This window comes from Antennarius striatus, chromosome 10 (assembly GCF_040054535.1).
Source record: "Antennarius striatus isolate MH-2024 chromosome 10, ASM4005453v1, whole genome shotgun sequence".
Lineage (NCBI taxonomy): Eukaryota > Metazoa > Chordata > Actinopteri > Lophiiformes > Antennariidae > Antennarius > Antennarius striatus.
Window position 1 is genome coordinate 18,264,105 of NC_090785.1, and position 20,371 is coordinate 18,284,475.

At 42.2% G+C, this 20,371-nt stretch overlaps 1 protein-coding gene across 1 annotated transcript in view; it reads left to right on the top strand.

Annotated features, from left to right (window-relative positions):
- The window catches only part of pigg (phosphatidylinositol glycan anchor biosynthesis class G (EMM blood group)), a 62,217-nt gene extending 45,857 nt beyond the window's left edge, over window positions 1–16,360 (top strand). The window contains exons 11-13 of the mRNA XM_068326265.1: window positions 3,874–4,183; window positions 7,463–7,626; window positions 11,737–16,360. Of these exons, the coding sequence (XP_068182366.1) occupies window positions 3,874–4,183; window positions 7,463–7,626; window positions 11,737–11,953 (691 nt within the window). The 3' untranslated portion in view covers window positions 11,954–16,360. The remainder of the gene's footprint in view (window positions 1–3,873; window positions 4,184–7,462; window positions 7,627–11,736) is intronic.
- Window positions 16,361–20,371: the final 4,011 nt, after the last annotated feature.

Here is a 20,371-nt window from a genome sequence, read left to right on the forward strand (position 1 = left end):
TTACGAACATGAGGTCACAGCATGTTACCAACAAGACTGAGTTAAACACACTGCCTGGTGAGAGTCCACGTACGTTATGAACAGTTTTGTCAGAAAAGAATAGGTGTATAGGTGTATAGCAGCAGTTACCATGGTGATCTAGTAAACTTAAAAGATGAGCGTCTTGGTGGCATTGGTGGCTAACTGCATTATTGATTATTAAAATTTGATGGCACTTACTGTAATTTAGAAATGATTTGGCTGTAAACCGTGGCTCAGAGGTAGAGCGGGTCGTCCAATGATTCAAGATCGGCGGATCGATTCCCGCTCCCGCCGAGTCATTTGTCGTTGTGTCCTTGGGCAAGACACTTTACCCTCCTTTCCTCCAGTGAGGCACTTGCTGGCGTGCGAATGTGTGTGATTGTTCCGGTGGTGGTCGGAGGGGCCGTAGGCGCAGATTGGCAGCCACGCCTCCGTCAGTCTGCCCCAGGGCAGCTGTGGCTACGTACGTAGTTTACCACCACCAACTATGAATGAGGTGTGAATGAATAATGGATCCAATGTAAGCGACTTTGAGTTTCAAGCTTTAGCACAATATTCTCTAGTATTCTCATCTTATCTTTGCCTGACCTTTTTTTCGTTGACTGTACTTTTTTTGTCAGTTTGAAGTAAAATCGATGTGTAGCTTCTACTGTGTATGCTTCTTATGAACATGAGAAGAGATTAGCTCCTGAACTACCCATAATGATGGAACACGATCCATCTACCTCTATGACCTGTATTCCTGTGCGGACCATTGTGCAGTGCTTTATTATGTTATGTTAAGGAAAGATGTGTGTTTTGGCCAGACTTACTGTGTTATAAATTATTGGTATGGTCTCCAGTAATTAATACAATGGGAGTCTCTGATGTCCAGGAGGAACCTAAATCAGCAGGTTGTGCTTTTCCTTGTGGACATCAGAGACTCCCGTTGTCTTAATTACCAGAGACGTTTCAGGGTTCTCAAACTGCAGCGATGCAGATCGCACAAAGAACAGAGTGACTGGGAGGAAGTTTTTCTCAGGCAAGTACAAACCCACCTCCTCCGGTCTCTTCCTCCTCCACAACCCTCCTGATAGTGTAGTTCCACATGGGCCACATTGGTCTGGTTAGTTGGTCGCGTCACCAATAATGTTCACAGACTTTTGTGATCGCTCAACTTCCAATAACAGGTTAACATTTTTACATGTACCTCCGCAAAGGTTTATTTGTTAGTCTGACTATTAACAAAATTACACAAAATTAAAGTTATACTTAATTAAATTACAGCCTTAATTAAATTGGAATCTGATTCTAACTCTCAAGTACAAAGATAAAGAAATTATGCTCAGGTAATAATGAAACAGCAAATTATAAAACGCCATATTTATTAAATGGAGTTTAATAAATAAGCCAACTCTCTCTTTATTAAATGTTACCAGATGAGTCATGGTTCTGTTTTTATTATATTAATAGATGTAAAGGGCAAAATGGCTGAATTCAGAAATTCTAACTCTACTCACCGGTAATAGTGTGGAATAGACTGAGATGTTTTAACAAAAAAATCTGATCTTCAAACAGCATGTAAAACATTGGCAACATGAGTATAAAAAAACACAATGCGCGTTTTAAATGTTAATTTGATTTAATAAGAAAAAAATGTTATCAAGTACCCAGATCACCAGTGTGAACCCCACTCCTGATTTTACCCTGATCCCTATTCTAATCCCCCCCTATGTGGAGTCATCTGCTGCCAAACATCTGTGGGAGTGAATGGTCTGACTTGTGTTCATCAGTGTAAATGTCTGATCATTATCTTATCTACTGATGACAGAGAGGTGTCCCGTTGTCCTAGATAATGTCAAACACTACCTTGTGTATCTTTTTTGAGAGGCAATACAAGAAGTGTCGGGTGCTCTTAAACGAGGAGTTATATTGAAAAGTCGAATTGGGCCATAATGTTGTTAGTGTGGATTTGTACATTTGCTTTACACCAGATGTAACAGAAATCCTGTCTTCCAGACTCACCAGACCATAGACTGTTTTGAAATCTCTGAGGGTAGTTAGAGTTTTTTGTGACGGAAGATTCTCACTCGTGTGAGTTATTTGCGACTGTGATTTAAACTTAACTGAATTGGGCTTAGCTGTGTATCTGGATGAGTTTTGTGAGTTCAGCCACTCCTGGGGAGGTTCACTGTGGATCTGTGGAGTCCCACAGCCTTAGAATTAGTTTTGTAACCCTCTCTGAACTGACGAACACCTTCTTTATCCTCTTGTCTGGAATTTGTTTTGAGACTAGACCTTCTAACCATTTACGTGGTCCTGATGTTCTGTCTATCTTCTGATTATTCACTTTATAAGTGGCAAGTCATTTTTTGTGGATTCAGATATGTGCTAGAGTTTTATTATTAGACAGAATTATTGTTTGGAGTTTTTATTTTGTGTAGATTCATGGTGCCCTTGTCTTGTGTTATAATTAATTTGATTTGATTTGATTATTAGGGGACACAAAAATAGAATAAATCTGGAGACTTTTCACTGTGTCGTCTTAAATTCACCTTGTTAAGTGATTCATATCAACATTTACAACACCATCTCAGCCTTCTGTGAGATGAGGCTCACATTTGTTTTTCAGCAATGTGTGAAGAGATAATTTGTTAAAACCTGAGTTGAATTCCAATTTTTGTGTGAAAGGTTGTGTGAAAACACATCTTGCAATATTTTTGTTTGTGCTTTTGCTCTTCTTTTACCAAATGCTGAAGGGACCGAGGCGAAATCTAATGGAATCGTGACTTTGCATGACATCAGGCGTCATGGAATGTGTGCAAATGAAAAATTAGCCAAAACAGTCTTCTTTCCAATCAAAGAAATATTTCAGTCGATAATTGTATGAGGTGATAGAAGATGAACTTCAAATCCTGTGCCTGATGATGCTGTTTCTGTGTTGAACTGGTGGGCCTCGGTGATGCTCTGTGCTCAGAATTTATTTCTAATACCAGATTGATGCTCTCCATACTAATAAAAGGATGCTAACAGACTGAGCAGCAGAAATGTAAACAGTTTGACAAGAATATGAAGTGTGCTTATATCAGTAAGGATCAAGACAGTTATTGTGTACAGTAAGGTCAGTGAATGAAACATGACGATGTGTCGCTCAGAGGAATCTGTGCTATTTGTGTTGAGGTTTTACAAACATAAATTCAAAACAGCTTTTACTGATATTTATTCATGTTTTAACATCCCTGTTATCAATATTTACGTGATCCACAGGAAGCATCAGTGTCCCAGCCACAATGGGAGCTTGTTTAATTGTATTTGTCGTCTTTGAAGAGATTTTGTAGGGACTTCCTGCCCAACTGCCTTTGAGCCATTAAAGTTATGGTTTTACGTCTGTTAAGTGATTTGCTTTTGTTTATGTTCCTATTTTTACAGATGTAGCCTTAACTTGATTTAAAAAAAAGATTTTCTTTTATCATTCAGGATGTAGTGTGCAATATCCTCAATCGTACCTTAAGATAAGAGTTTATTTTGTTTTGTGACTGAGTGCGTAAGTGAAACATTTCCCCATTTAAAATGACTTAAATCCTTTTAATCCATTCTAGCCTTGTAAAAAAAACCTTAAATGATGAAAAAAAACATATTTTTTTATCAACCAGTAGAGGTGCATACTTTACCTGTGCATAATTAATTATATATAAGTTACATAAACAAATATAAAGTGTGAAAGTATCTTGACTTGCTCGTATGTCAAGGTACTACTGCATCTGGATATTTAGTTTCTGATATGTTAGTCGGCAAAATTACTTGTATATTGATTGTTTCTTAAACAAAGTTCTCAACAAGAACAAAAGGTTTACTGTCTTCTTTGTCATTTAGGGGAACAGTGGAGGCACGCTTTGTGTATGTCTTCGTTTTGGGCATCCTCTTCACGGGCACTAAGGACCTCCTGCGCTCCCAGATCATCACGGCAGATGCCAAATTGAAGAGCAGGGGATTATGGGAGATTTACAGTGGTTTGGTTTTGCTGTTTTCGCTGTTGTTCCGGGCTCACAACCTGCCTGTGCTCTGCTGCTGCCTGTTGATCCAGACCTTCATGGCTCGCTTTATCTGGAGGAAGCTTCACTATGACGCAGCCCAAACCACCATCATGCATTATTGGTTTGGTCAGGCCTTCTTTTACTTCCAGGTGAGTCGAATTTGAACTGTCGTTTTATCAAGTCTTACTGCTTATTGGACAACAGACAGTATATTAATAGAATCTGTAATGACGTCAATGGTGATAAAAATCAAAATCATTATTTTGGCAGCTCGTTTTGTGATATTGTAACCATAAATTAACATGACCCCATGAGGTTGTTAGAATATGTCAGCATATCTTCAGAATAACAATTTATACAGCTTCTTAAAAAAAAAATACAGTTTGCAGGAATACATAAGAAAAGAGACAAATCAGCAAAGAAAGAAATAAAGAAGCTGTGGAACACCAAGGGATATAAACATTTCTTCCACAAACACACGCGCTATAACAGGGTTTCCCTATGGAGGTGAGTTTTTGGAAGCTGCCTAAGAGTCTAGATTTTCATCACGGTTGATAAATCTGCTGGAGGTGTTTCAGATGGGAGTGGGATGGAAACGGCACCATCCCACCATCACCTTTTATAATGTAGTTAGAGTCGGGTGCATGTTGTTCTGTGAGTTTCATAACCTGATAAATTAAAAGGATTCATGTTATAACATGTTTTTAATTTAACTATTGCAACTTGAATAAGTAATAAATTCTGAGTTATTTAACATTAAGTACTATTATATTTATATTACCTTACATTGAGTTACAATTAGGTACAGTTATTAGTTACTTCTGGCCCTTTGAGGACAGCCATTATTCTGATGTTGCCCTCGGTGAAAATGAGTTTGACCCCTGGCTTAGAGAGACTGTTTTACCTCCTAAATGAAACTGTGTACGGTCCTGTTAACAAAATGTCAAAGGAGAGTAAATGTCACAGTGCTGGGAAAATGGAAATAAATAGCTGCAGCTGCTGTTACAGGTAAACAGCAGCATGCTCTCAGCTCACAAGTGTGTTAAGAGTTAGCTTGCTAGTAGCTGTCCACTGCCTAGATGTGGTGCAAAATGCTCCCAAAAATCACCGTGTTTAGGGAAAAAATATATTTGTTAAACAGCACAACTGTGTAAGGAAACAACCAAAACAGTAAAGTGAAGCAAATTTTTTAAAAAGTAAATGAAACTCTCCAAATACTCCCACGTGAATTGTTTTGTCTCAACCTTCTCTTCTGTCTCTATACAAATGCATCTGTTTTATTACGCAAATGGAGAATAGATGAGCCGTTGCTTTTGCAGCAGGTTGAGGGATATGTTGTTACTGTCCAGTGTGGAGGCTCATCTAGAATGGGCTCCAGTCTACGACTTAGAAAAGCAACTTAAAAGGACGACTGAGGAGTAGGAAAAAAATGTCGGATAGAAAGACACATCTGATTTATTGGCAGCAAGTTTAATAACATTAGGAAAGCTGTGACCACCGTTAAAGGATTGAATACTGTAATATGTGCAGCTCTGAGCTGAGGATGTGCTAATGTGTAATTAATAGTACTTCCATCTACCACTGACGTCCATCACTTGACTTAGTTCTTCTCCTGCGGATGTTTAATGGTGATCCTTTTGGTTTCGCCGACATCCAGGACAGATATTTAGTCAGAAGATTGTTGACAACACTGAAGTTCCATCCCTCTTGGATCATTAACGCATTGATGGGTTAGAGAATAGACCACCACCAGACGGTTGTTAGAGTGTAGTGTCACCATCTGATTGTTTAATTACAGATACTCGAATGAAGCTGTAAACAGAATATTATTTCTGAAGCAGCAACATATGTGATTTAGATTTGCTGCTGTGGAACAAATGTGATGCCATGCAGAATAATTAAAATTATGCAGAATTGAAATCTAATCATCAAGTTCATTTTTCCACTCATCAGTATGCTCTGAGTTGCAAATGCAGTCGTATACGATACGAATCTTGTTTTTCGTAATGTAAATGTCTTTTTTTTTCTGTGGTGCTTTTAGAAGCTTTGTCAGGAGGCCTGACTGAAAGCTGACACGTTCGGTTCATGGCAACTAAAGTCACAAAAATACAGGAGCATTATGGGAGATCGTCTTGGTAACCTCAGGTGCAGACATGGCTGGTGTCACAGAGGGTAAAATCACGTCACATGATGAATTATCTGTCTCACAGGAGACGGTTTGGGTCGTCTCCATGTGGTCATTTGGGGTGATGGATGAGTCAGACGTCCAGTGGATTTTCTTTGAGTTTGTCACCGTCCCAAAACCAGATGGTCAGAACAACAGCCAGAGCGTGTTTGTCTTTCTGAAATGAACCAGTCAGTGCAAATGTTGTCACGTGTGGTGGGGGGGGGCAGGTTACCCAGTGGATGTGAAGTCGTATTTAACTTGGTCTTCCATCAAGAGGGGGGAATAAAAACGATCACGATGATGTAATCATCGCTGCTGCCGATTCACAGAGATTTTTCATTCATAGTAGTCACAATAAATGTTGGCGTGAAAACCTTTGAACCAGCGTGAAGCGAGAAGCTGCTCAGCAGCTCCGCTTGATTGTTTTGTATCAAAGCTGCTTCTCAGATGTGAGAAGAGGAAGCAGCTGATTTAGGCGAGCTGGGTTTGCCACATGCATCGGGTTCAGCGCTAATAAGAGTGAGAAAACTCAAAGTTCATTTAAACTGAATGAAGACATTCTGTGTTGAAAGCTTAAACCGGGGTGAATTACATTTTTTTGTAGTTTGAGCAGATAGTTTTAGCTCGAATTGATCAGTTTGTCGATCTATTCATCTCTGTACATCATCTCTGTCAATCTCTAGAATATCTCCATCTATCTCAGTCCCTATCATCTTAAAGCTGTGATCTCTGTTTATCCGTCAGACTATCGGTCTGACTGTTTGTCTGACTGTTTGTCTGACTGTCTGTCTGGCTAGCTGTCTTTCCATCAAATGCTCTTTGAGCTCGTGAAAAAATTATGACGGAAAATCTTCAGACGTCTTGTGAAATAACTTTCATTTCATTGTTCTTACGTTTGAGCCGCACGTGTGTGTGTGTGTGTGCGTGTGTGTGTGCGTGTGCGTGTGTGTGTGCGTGCGTGTGTGCGTGCGTGTGTGCGTGTGTGTGTGTGTCTGTGTCTAACTGGAGTCCAGCTTCTCACTGAAAGCTGTGCACGCTTTCCTCGGTCTGACACTGGAAAATACAAACAACTGTTCTGCTGGGAAGCTGCCAGAAGCTCAGACTAATGATGCTGAAGCAAAAGGGGCCGATTCTTTACGGCTCTGAAACGTTTACAAAGCGTCACACAGATATTGTGTGTTCATTTTATTCCTATCTGGAGTAATATGCCTCTGTCCCAGTGCTAAAATAAACTTGTTTTGTTTTTTTTTTGTTTCTGTAGGGTAATTCTAGCAACATCGCCACCATCGACATTTCAGTTGGCTTCGTTGGGCTTGAAAGCTACGTAGAAGCACCTGCCATCATTTTAACGGCCCTCAGCACTTACGCCGGGCCCCTGCTCTGGACGTGTCACCTGGTGTGCTACCTCAGCTCGGAGAGAGACAGGTAAGTGTCGCTTAAAAGTAGCCAGATGGGATTAACAATCGGCGTTGTGCTTATCTTGGCTTCAGAGCTGCCCCTCCACCTGAGTTAGTTGTCAGAATGGGTGTAAAAACTAGAATAGTAGGAGAGAACAGAACTATGAATAGTGGACAGATGGTTAGAGCAAACAAAATCCAAAAGTATGTGTTAGAAACCAACACCTTCATGCAACGGTAAAGTTTTAAGTAGCATCCGGTTTCTAATCCATACCTGGAAGACAACAGTCGGGGCTGCTTGAACTCATCTGATAGAGTTACAGGGGGTTCGTCAGCGGGGATGCGGAATTAAATTAAAGCAAGTTACTCTTACCTACGCTGGTTTCAGCCCTCCGTGCCGACGCAGCCGCACATTATCGCCATCATTATCCCAGTTCCTTTTGGATGTTGTTTGTTTCGTTTTCGAACTTGTTCAGTCTGAATCTTCTCAGTGGGAGGGATGGCACAGATGCACTGGAATCCAGCTCTTAATTGGTTTCCTCATGGCAACAAGGAGACTTGCTCGCAGGGTTATCAGAGATGCATGTAAACAGCTTAACCTGTGTAAGATCGTAAGCCTGAGAGACGCTGGTAGCTGGGTTGCTTTGTGTGTGTGTGTGTGTGTGTGTGGATGCTGCCAGTAAGTTGAGCTTCCCCTCAGCATGAGGCCTCTGCACATGACTGAGGGATGAGGTCTGTGGCTGGGCAACAGCTGCCCTGCTGCTGGAGCCAAAAACTAAAATGCTGTTTTAATGGAGACAGAGGTTGGTATTTGTATAAACAAGAGTGTTTAACCTGCCCATGTTGTTTAAATGCCAGAGGCAGAAAAGCAGTGATTTATCTAAGGCTGCAGTCTTGTGAAGAAAAAAAATCATTCATGTTTTAATTTTGTGGAGCACAAAGGTGGCAACAGATTCAGACTGCAGAGGGTGTGGATACCATGCATGATTTATACTCTTAATAATCTTTGTTCTCACATTTGATTGTGATGTGTTTAACATTTTAGTAGTCCGGACGTTCTCTGAATTAAAATTTTGGATCATCATAAAATTTTTGTGCTGCTCGTGGCAGAGAATAAGGACGACAAAGTGGATCCTTTTGCTCCATCCAACATTTGGATCCTCAGTTTAGTTCCCAGCAGATCCTCTGTGATTTTGAATTCATGTTTCATTGAGCAACAGAATGAAGTAAAGCTGTCCTTGCGATCAAATGTTGCACAATCTGCCAGCTGTTACATTTTTATCAGTATCACCCCAAAACTTCAGTGTAGTTACAGATGGATTCAAATAAACTCAGCTTGATAATTAACTTCATCATTGCCTAAAAAATAAGGATGAGGATGATGAAGGGGTTACAAATAACAAGTAAAGTCGGATCTGCAAAAGTTAAAAATACATGAGGGGAGCCGGGGGGGACTTGCAACAACATAAGAAGGCACTACGACATTTATCCCGGTGTTACTGCCCCCATAGAGAACACTATAGGAGGTGATGAGGCAGCCTGGCAGACTTTACTGTTGGGGGGTGAAGTCGGTGTGGTTTTACCCTCTTTACCCCTGTTGGTCTTGCCATCGCTGTCAAACTGAATTCTGCAGAGAGCAGAGCGGCCTCTAGAGGTCACTGTCGGACTCCAGCCTTCATCTGTGGCGTCCCTAAAGTGACATCCCATGACCATCGTTCTGTTATTATTCATGCGGTGCTGCTTTCCACAGGAGCTTCTCCTGCACTCAGGCGTTGTGACAAACGAAGCTCTAAAACAGTCTCATGTACCGGCGTCCATTTAGGATTCACTCTGCACCATCAGCAGCTCCAAGCTTCAGCACGGAATGTAATCAATACCTTTTCAACCGGACTCCCTGGACACACTCATATTCCACTTAAAGCCATTTTGCAATTTATTGTTTTACTGCTCATAATCCCGCCAAGCCCTTCCAGACTGGCCAATCGCAGCAGATCAGCACCTTATCGTTTTCATCAGTAAAGATTTTATAAGTAGTCTGACCTTTTTAGTACTCTGATTTCCAAAAAGCTGCCTTGGCTTGGGGGATAAGAGTTGAGGTGTAATTCCAGTATTGGGATCCCCCACAAAATCAGCTTTACTTAATCCTACATTTTACAGTGAGTTCTCCTGAAAAACTGATCACCGCAGAAAATGTTCATGTTTAGAGAAGGGCTTCCTTTAGTTTGGTCATTAATTAGATTTTCCCTTTTTTCTAACCACACAGCAGATAAATGACATCAAGGTAAAGTTGTGCTAAGCTTTCTTATCACCTCATGTATTTATAAAGCTGTGAATTAGAGAAGCTGCCATAGATGTCACACATCCCTACTGAGAGAATTAAGTCGCTGGCAGGATTTTACACAGACTGACTGCACATCCTGGTAACCCACTTGAGAGGTTGCACTTGGCTGTTTTAGAAGGTTTGAGGTAATGCTCAGAAATAAACTTAAGCTGCATTAAAAATTGTCAAGATTCTGCCAATAATTGAAGAGCTTAACCGGTGGTCTGACTGCTGATGCCGGTGGAATTCTTTATATTTATACACACTATATTGTCAAAAGTATTCACTCACCTGCCTTACAAGCACATGAACTTCAGTTCCATCCCATTCCTAATACAAGGGCTTTAACATGGTGTCATGGTTCACCTTTTGAAGCTATAACTGCTTCAACTCTTCTAGGAAGGCTGTCCACAGGGTTTAGGAGTGTGTTTATTGGATTTTTTTTTATTTTATTTTTATTCTTCCAGAAGGGTATTTGTGAGGTCACACATTGATGTTGGACGAGAAGGCCTGACTCACAGTCCCCGCTCTAATTCATCCCAAAATGTGTTCTATTGGGTTGAGGTCAGGACTCTGTGCAGTCCAGTGAAGTTCTTCAACACCAAACTGGCTCATTAAATGTTTTTATGCTTAGTGCACAGGTGGCTTCCTGTCAGTGCACCGTGCTAAAGGTCACCGAGCTCATCTGAGCACATGACAGCTGTGACAAACGTCACCATTAGACAATGCAGTCACACAAATGCAGAATACCTACAGCTCCTGTCTCAAAACAGAAGGTGAAGGGTTAAAATCCTGTCAGATCCAAACATCATCTATCCTAGAATATTTAATGCCTAATTTAATGTTTCTTGTCATGGGGGTCGAGCCTTCTATGTATGACAGAATAACTGCATAACAAACTGTGTGGAAATCGAATATTTGAGAACTTGATTGACAGTCGTGTTACTCCTCTTATAATAATTGTAATAATACTTTCAAGTACGGAATGTTATATAGGACCTTCAGCTGGGATGAGGCTCTGCTCACAGGTGTATTTCTGAAGCTGGGATCGTGTGGTATTCTGGCTCCCTGAGAAACCACAGTCATGAATTACTGCAGTCTTGATGATTCATCAGATTATGAGATGTAGAAATCCACACTGTGTGTGTGTGTGTGTGTGTGTGTGTGTGTGTGTGTGTGTGTGTGTGTGTGTGTGTGTGTGTGTGAATGTGTGTGTGCGTGTTTTAGCTGCCCTGTAATTAATTTTCCACCTCCGTGTTGGACTCCTTCCCATATCTCCTACTCCTCTTGTTTTGGGACGGGGCTGAGTTTCCTCCCCCTCAGCTGGGACTCTTTCATTGAACACCCTGGTTCTGTTATACATACTGTATGTGTTTCACAGACTAGTGTACATTTACACAAGTTCTTGTGCATCCATGTGTGTTTGGCTTTAAATCATCATCTCCTAATCTCTCCGCTGCATCCCTCCTCCCACCAGGCGGGTTAGAGTCATTAACGTCTTTATCAGAATTTGCCCGCAATCCGTATTATTGTGAGGAGATAAGTGGATCAGACTCTTCTCCTGGGTACATGTGTAAGGTAAAACCTCCAGAATGCAAAAATGTTAGCCTGCAGTTAGAATCACGGCACAATCTGCAGCCTCAGTAATTCCACATAATCATTTAGAAAACAGGAGGCAGCTTAGCTCGACTTTGGTTTCACGTAGAAACTTCTGCATGTCGCTCCATGAGGAGGTTTGTCCGTAGTTCGCTGTAAACTCTCCTGCTTCTCTCTCCGCGGTGTTTTCCTCCCCTCTAATGAATCCTTTGTTCTGTTCAGGAGTCCGGTTGCCATCAGCCACGGCTGCTACTGTCTGGCCCTGCTGAGGTCGGTACCGGCGGCGGCCTACATCGTGCTGGTGACGGTCCTGCGGTATCACCTCTTCATATGGAGCGTCTTTTCCCCCAAATTACTGTACGAGTCCATGCACCTGCTGCTGACGGCAGGGATGTGTCTGTTCTTCAACACCATGGAGCAGAGTCACAGTAAGTCGTAAGGAAGTCGGAGACGAGGGACTCGTTCACGCCGAAGGTCGGACACCGACCCGAGATGGACTGATACACACTGCAGTGTGTATACCCTCACGTCTGCTCACAATACGTGATTAGACGCTTTAGGAAGGATCTTCTTCTGGACAAAACTCTTTGAGAATATATTTAAGCACTTCATTTGAAAACATTTTTTCTTTTTGAGGGCTGAAAATGAGTTAAAAAAAAACGGAATAAAATCAAGGATTTTTTTTTTTTTTTAAATTTACGCTTGAATAGATTACCTCAGGGATAGATGTACAGCGAGCTGCTACAGTGGTGTTTGTTGGTGACGAGTAATTCAGCCACGTTGACGTTACACGGTGAAACACGATGAACTGCGTCCAATGAGAAGTGAAACTTTGGCCAGGGAATGTTGGAATTACACCAAGTCACCGGATTGGGCAAAGTTTTCCAAGAAAGCATTTTGATGTGTCACAGTAAAGAAAACACGGATGTTTAAATTAAATGATGGGTGAATTCCATTTAGCTCCACAGATTCAGGATGCTTTTCATTTGGCTAACGAGTCTCCTGGCTTCTCTGACTCACGTCTCTTCGTCGCTGCGTTCGGTGAGAGAGAGAGAGAGAGAGGGATGCAGGAGCAGACGCTGCCAAATGTGAAACTTTTCAGTTCCCCAGTCTCAGTCCTAACCGACCTTGATTGCTCTGCTCGGGTTTATCATCAATGAAGACGTCTGATCGTGGGTTTTTGTAAAAAAAAAATATTTTAAAAAAACTTCTGCAAAGTATACACCTGTGAAGCTCCACCATCATCCTGTCTATTTGTCTCCTCGAGCTGCATGAAGGGGAATAATGAGAGCAAAGCAGGGAAAGCAAAGCAGAGAGGAGCTGTTTGAAGGTTTGCATTAGGAGGTGATTTTGATGCTGCGCTGCTGTTTTCCCTAGAATAAATAAAATTGCCACCAATAAATAACTTTTATAAATAATCTAGGTCACTGTTAGAACAACAAAAAGCTTTCGAGTTCATGTTCAACAGATTCCACGTGAGCGAAACAATTACAGGAAGTACATTCATTTTGGGGAAAAAAACATTTTCTTACATTTGCCTTGATTCTCATTCTTCACCAGACGTCTCACTTGTCTCAGAGCAGTTTCATGTCAAGTCAGCTATTACAGTAATTTTCGCAGTCTGGATGTCATTTTTCATATTATTACAGCAGCACCTGAATTGGTTTAGTTCCAGATTAAATACAGTCGTTGTCAGCGTAATAACGTTTGTGCTTTTCCTCTGCCCGCATTTCTGTCAGAAGACTTCTGAACAGGGACCATAAGTGAACGGACCCGTGAGGATGTTTCACGTCAGAACACGTCCAATACGCTGCTTAGCCTTTATATGTTCTCTCTTCACTGGGAACCTTTAGGAAAAACGCTGCATATATCCCACCGATGATAAGGTCACTCATCCAAAAAGAAAGAACCAGAAATGTCGTGTTGTGTTTTATGGTTTGTTCTTTTAGTTATGTTCTCCACATCCAACTGAGAGTCTATTAATTCAGCAGGAAATTCAATGTCTTGGAAAGACTTCCTCCTGCATGTAATGTCAGAGGTCTGCAGCTCATCAAGAACACCAGACACGCTGTTCCTTTTCTAAATTCAACTGGTTTTATTTCAGTACCTCTCAGCTCTGGTTTTGTTAGTTAAAAAAAATCTGCGAGGCAGGGTTTAGGAAGTGAGATAAGACACACAAAGTAGTTCATCAGGCCTGCGGTAAATCGTTTCCTTACATTTTATAGTATATTCAACTTCCTACTGAGGCAGGAAATGAAGGGGTTGAGCCGTCACTCATCTGCTGTCATGTGAACACATTCAGTTCTTTTGTCCTGTAGTTTATATTTCAGGACAAACTGATTGGAAGAAGGAACACAATCCTTGTCTTTGGATGTCAGTAAATGTAATCTATAGGAGCAGATGTCCCTTCTCCTCCTTTTCCAGCTCGATCTTGAACAGTTTGGGTGCAGTAGTCGTATAATATTCAGGGCGTGGCAGTCCACTGCAGACTTATAAACTTCACCAACTCACACTCCATCTTTTCCTCCGGTATTCTGTGAATATCCCCAAAGTAAAGCTGGCTGTCATCCAACCTAATAAGAGTATGGAGCCCAGAGAGCAACCAGGGGCGCTACTGCTCAAGTAGTTATGGGACACCCTTGATGTTATAGGAGCTCACTGATTGATTGGACTTTATTATGAAAATAAAAATCACAAAGATTTCCTGAAACATCCTAAACGCACGTTTGTTCGTTTTAATGTCCGTCCTAAAAAACGTCCTCGTCTCCGGCGGCGCAACGCCGTGGTGTTTTATGACAGCGAATCACATCCCAAGCAGAGCTTCCATTCCAGCCTTTTCTGCCGACTCGGGAGTTTCACAATGTCGATGCGCAGCTCCGATGTCCTGATTATAACCTGACGCTTCTCACATCATTACCCTTCCTAAGATTTGTCCAGAAAAAGAGCAAGTTGAAAGATTTTTTTTTTTTTGTGTGTGTGTGTGTGCAACTTTTCACCTTGGGGCATGAAAGTGAGTTGTAAGTTCCGCCCCAACGCTTGTCACTCACTTTGATGAGCTGTCAACTATGAAGCAGCGCCTCGCCTCAGGCTGAGATCACTCACCTGCCCCGGGCTGCCACAGGCGTGGGGGTGGGGGCGCCGCCACGCCAGAGAAGGAAAAAGTGGTTTTATGTTTAGTGTCTTAATCCGAGTCAACTTGTTTTGCTGCTGTTGTGACTCACCTTGACAAGGAAAGACAGCAACAAAACCAAAGGGATCTCATTCCAGCAATGTCAGCATCATTGACTTGTCTGACAAATGAGAGGATTCACTTCTGAGTGTAGAATTTCGGCGAGACAGACCTGCTGCCTGCAGCCCTACCGGTCAGCTGGTTCGCTTCAGAGGCCGAAGCTCGAAGCTGAAACGATCTCCATCTGAATGACTGCTTATACTGTCGTCCTGTGCCTTCTCTCTACTTCAGTAAGAAACACTAACAATGCAGAATCAGTGTGTGATGACAGGTTTATGAGCTGGATAATAATCTACATCCCTCTTCTTCATTATTCTGTCAGCGTTGACTCTGCTTCACTGTGTTTGTGTCGACGCCATCAAAACTGATTTCTCTGATGAAACGGCTGCATGTTGTTCCACTAATTCATGTCGTGCAACATTTATGTTTTTGTTTCTTCTCAAATTGTGATTCTTAGAGATGGTTTGGAATCATTTAAGATGAACTACAGTCCATATTCTCAGCAGAACGTAGATTTTCTGTTCTGCTGTGGGTGGTTTTGTGTTTGAAGGAGCATCTCCTCAGCTCGTTTGCACTGAGAATGAGAACTTGCGACACCACTTTAGTCGTGGGAAGTTTGAGAAACTTTTTAAGTACTTTGGGACATCAGGTTTGATAATATCATTATGGTGGTAATTTATCTGAATGCTGGCAGAGGATTTGCTAACAGAGGCCAGAGAGATGATTTGTTATCCTTTGGCTTTATGCTGCCGAAGTTTTGGGATTCTGGAAGGGATGTTTTTCTGAGGGTTTTATTTTATTATTATTCTTTGTTTGTGCATATTTTAGATCCAAACCTAATCTTTTATATTATATCTATGTAGACAGGTGATGGTCATTTTTATATTCACTGTGTTCCTGTAAGACTTAACATTCAGACAGTATAGCACACAGGGATGTCTGGATCTCAGTCACTGTAAGTTTTTCTTCTTTTTTGGGGTTGTTTTTTCCCCACTCCCAAACCTCAAAGATCAGGGTGTGAAAACATGCTGCACCGGTGCAAGAAGAAGCCTCAAAGCCGCCTCTCATAAATCTGATGGGACAACGCTATCTGTGTTCAATCATTCCTCTGTAGCCAAAATCTGTGTCCACATGGGTAGGGGGGGGGTGGGGGCTTCCAGCACCTACTGGTAATACATTCAAACAACACGTGAGCAGAGGACTGTTTCTGAGGCGTTTTACTTTATAAATCCACCTCGTGTGATCGTTCCTTAGACATGTCAACTTTACACGGTCATGAACATTTTGAATTTACCGTGGGTGAGATAAACCTCTGTTAGTTTGGTGTTTCCATTGACTCTCCTGACGCTTCCATGTAATGTGTGCTTTCCTCTCAATGAAATGTATCCATTAAATTATTCAGGCGTCGGCCTGCGTGCTCCTGTGTGTTTCTGGGTACTCTGCAGGTCATCGGTTATGTGTGTGTGTGTGTGTGTTGTTTTATATATAATATTCTGAATTCTGGTGAAAATGTGAAATGCTGAAAAATGACAGATGACTTTTTCCTCCCCAAAATCATTTTCTAATCAAGTCTCACGCTTGCATTATTTATGTTCTGAATAATGAAATAAATAATTTATTCTCTACTTACTGTGTGACTCGCTGCCAACAAAAATCCTTCAGCCGATATTTTTCCTTTTCTTGTACAATCCTCCTGTAAACGCGGTGACCGTTTCTGTTTCGGCTGCTTGTGGAGACGCCGTCCTCTCCCCGAGGATTGAATGATCCAGGTTTCCTACACCTCACTAAAACTAGACAAGAACACATCTGTGAAATTGCACCTTGCCTATCACCACATGGTGTAATAGTAGGAGGATTGAGTTTAGCAATCAGCCCTCTATCTGCAGTACACCCACCAAATAATTATTTTTTGCCTCCAGGAGCTGGACCAGCCATGCCAATGCCTTCATTAAAGCAACCACACATTTCATGCCGCGCTCACTTTCTGAGTGGAAGACTCTTTGAGCGATGATGTGCTTAAGATGGATTATTGCGGTGAAATCATTAACGTTGTCGACATAAAGCTGAGTTCAATTAAAATTTAATGGAAATCATGAAGGTTCAGACATTTGCCAGCTTTCACAAGTAAGTCAAAGTGACATGAGGTGTTTTTGCAACATCAATCGTTTTTTCCTGTTTTACCCTGTTTTCATCACATTCATGTAGACTTTATTAAAGGATCTGCACTGCCTTTGTGCTGTGGTTTTATTACTGGCTCATCCGGTATCCTTCTTGTGTTACGTGGAGCCGGAGCGGCCTTCTTCCCGGTCATGTCCTCCAGCGTGTCCGAGGTGTTCACAGGCCACCGGGGTCATCTAATCCCTGCTACATGTTCTGGGTTCTGCCTCAGGGCTTCCTCCTGGATTCTCAAACTGGACGTGCTTCGCTCTCCACGGTCACGTCTGGACACGTCTCCTGTGGCGTCTGACAGTTTGGCAAACTAAGTTATCCGAAATGGAATCCCAGTGGACTCGGAAACACGTCTCATGAGTTTGTCTTTCAGAACGACACAGGCTGGAGTTTAGCAGTCAGCAGATTCAAGGCTTTATGAGACTGACGGAGCCCAAAAGGCCTCTTAACCTCACTGTGGACGCTTCATCCACCACTGGATGTGTGGGTTTTCCGTCATGTTTTGCATGGATGTCCTTTTGACCCCTCATCTGAGCAGCTCAGGAGAACTTATCTGACTAGAAGCTGGAATGGAACAGGGGGTTTGGTTTCAGAGCTGTAGCTGTGAATTCACACTTCTGGGCTTCTTTTCTTTGTCTAGGTGGATAAAGGTTTGCTTTGGGGGTTTTGTTTTGGTTTTTTTACCTGTTCTTAAATAGAATCCTTTCTTTTTTTTTTCACAGCCCGTTGTCTTTAGAGCACCTGATGTGAGACAAACACATTTTGGTTTCATAACAGAGCTTTTGCTGGGTAGATTGGGGTTTTATCCATCAAATCCACTCTTCTCTCCTGCATTCTAAATCTATCTCAAAGCTCCACTGACTACAAATCATCTTATAAATTTTCACATCCACGGTGTTACAGCTGTGGTTTTATAACTAGATCTATAGTAAGCTTGGTTACAAGCTGCTACACTCAGTGTTGTTCCATCAAAAAGGGTCTGTGTTCCCCTCAGCTCTGTGTTCTAGTTTTATGGAGCACAACCTCACCGGTTGGTTCCATCTTAAAGTTCTCATCACGTGTTTCTTTCTAGACCACCCACCCAGGGTTAAATAGCACACAGAGGTAAAATGAGTGTGTAATGATTGTACATTCAGACATGGCTCTAATGCTAATGCGGCTCTGTACTGCTAGGAGTGTAAATTAGTGTCTGTCTGCTAAAAGAAGACAACAATGCACCTTGTTTCCACCGCTCTCAGCTGCCTTCAGTAGAGGGAGGTTTAGTGATAGCCAAAAAAAAAAAAATCAGATTACAATGGAACGACGCTGCAAACGAAACCTTTTTTGCAATGACTTCCCGTCTTTGCGATCTTCTGAAGTCATCAACCTCCACTGTTTGTGTGCGTGTGACAGTCAGAAGCGTGTTAGTTTGTATATTCTTATTTTTCCCTCAGGGGGCAGAATAAACCAACCGAGCCCAGTCATCCATCAGAGAACACAAGCCTCTAATTACAGGTAAGGAGCAGCTGGGGGAGCGTCGCTAAAGTCGCACCTCAGAGCCGGCGCCTCTGGTGTGAAGGCGACCTCACCTCAGCTGCACCCATCTGCTCCGTGGAGAGTTGTGTGCTAAGTGGCAGATGGCAGCAGGCCAAAGAGGTTATTGCAACTTTGGAGTTGGCTCCCTCAGCTACTGCAGGACCTATTGATTGATGCCCAACGCGCTTCTGTGGCTGCAGATACTGCCAGGGTTCCCCCTTCTCCATTCAATGCATCTCTACCACACTTTTGCTTCCAGGCCCACAGAGAGGTCGTTCGCTAACGCCGCTCTCTAGTTAGGAAGCCTGGAGGGAAAACTACTTCCTGTTTGCATGAAATTACCATCCACTTGACTTGCATAATAATCGGAGAGGCTGCTTGCAAGACCGTCATGAGTTTCAATTTCAATGTCCGCATCATGTGATGAATACGTAGGTAATGATTTACGAATTGTTGCTCCACCTTGAATGTGACGGCGTGCATTGAGCGCCTACGTTGTGTATCAGCGGTCAGACGAGTGCAGCAGAAACTCTTGGAGACGTTTCAGGTGTGAAATGTGACGCTCAGCAATTCTATTCATAATTTTCCCTGTTAAGAAATAGATGACAATCCAAGCGGGAGTTTGGAAATAATGTAAACTGCCTTCTATGGAAAAGGTGGTTTGCAGACAAATGGAACAGTCACCTGTTGAAGATGATGGACGGGGTAATTCTCGACATTTCTTCTGATTACACAAACACCACTGAAGCTGTTTCCACAAAGCTCTGTGGCGTGTCCGGGCTGAGGATTGTCAGATTGGCTCTTGTAGGATTACTCAGCCATGGCAGAGGCGTGAGAGCCATTCCACTCAGGTAACACGATCCTACGGTTGTTTCACCGGTTGGGTCTGCTTTGTGCTGCTCCGGGGCTCCTGTGTGAGTTGTTCTGATCCTGATGCCATCATGCAGCGGTTTGTAGTTCCATGAGTCGCATTTCAGGACGAGAGTGAACGGCGTCCCTAACAAATCAGCACAGGAACAAACCAAAGGACTGATTTCAACCAATTAGGTGAGAGAATTTTAAAGAAATGATTGAAAAATTCTTTGATAAAACAAAAAAAATTAAAAAAATAAACATTTTCTCAACTAAAAATGTACAGAATAGTCTGCTTCAGGTTTTACTGTGCCAGTCCCAAGCCCGGATAAATACAGCGGGTTGTGTCACAAAGGGCATCCGACGTAAAACTTTTGCCAAATCAAGGAAGTCAGCCATTATAGAGTTGGTGGTTTTTATTTTTTTTACTATTTGCAGACGTCACACCTTCACAATTCAATCGATCAAACTGAAATTTGTTCAATAACATCTCAACATGTTAGTGATTAAAAATTATCAAAGGTTTATGGAAAACCCGAAGGACATGACCGTAAACACACTGCAATACTCTGTCATACTCTACTATTCCTCTCTAATACACAATTACAGAGGACGTTCTGTCCATGGTCCAACTTTGATCAGACGTCACATGTTGGGTCAAGGGTCACGCCCTGAAGATGTCCATACATGTCCCTACCTCAAACATCTGTTGGTGTCAAAGCGCCACCTGCTGGAAACATTTCTGTAATTTTTTATTCTTTCACGTGTTCCCAGTATGTTGGTGACTTTATTGGCCCCGAATGAAGTCCAGGTAGCTTTCAGGTCTCCATGATGCTTTTGTCTGACTGGATCGCTGGCTGCCGGTGAACATGGAGTGTGTGTGCTGAGGATTGATACAGGAAGTTGTTTTGACTTCACAGTCAATGGTCCAACTGGCCCAAACCTCACACACTGTACGAGGGTCCCACCCTGAAACATCCACATGCCTAAATGGGAATATATTGATAGCGCCACCTACTGGCAACAATAAGTAGGTCCATCCATTTTCTGCTTTTCCACCTTGCGGGTCACGGGTGTCACTCTAGCCTCTCC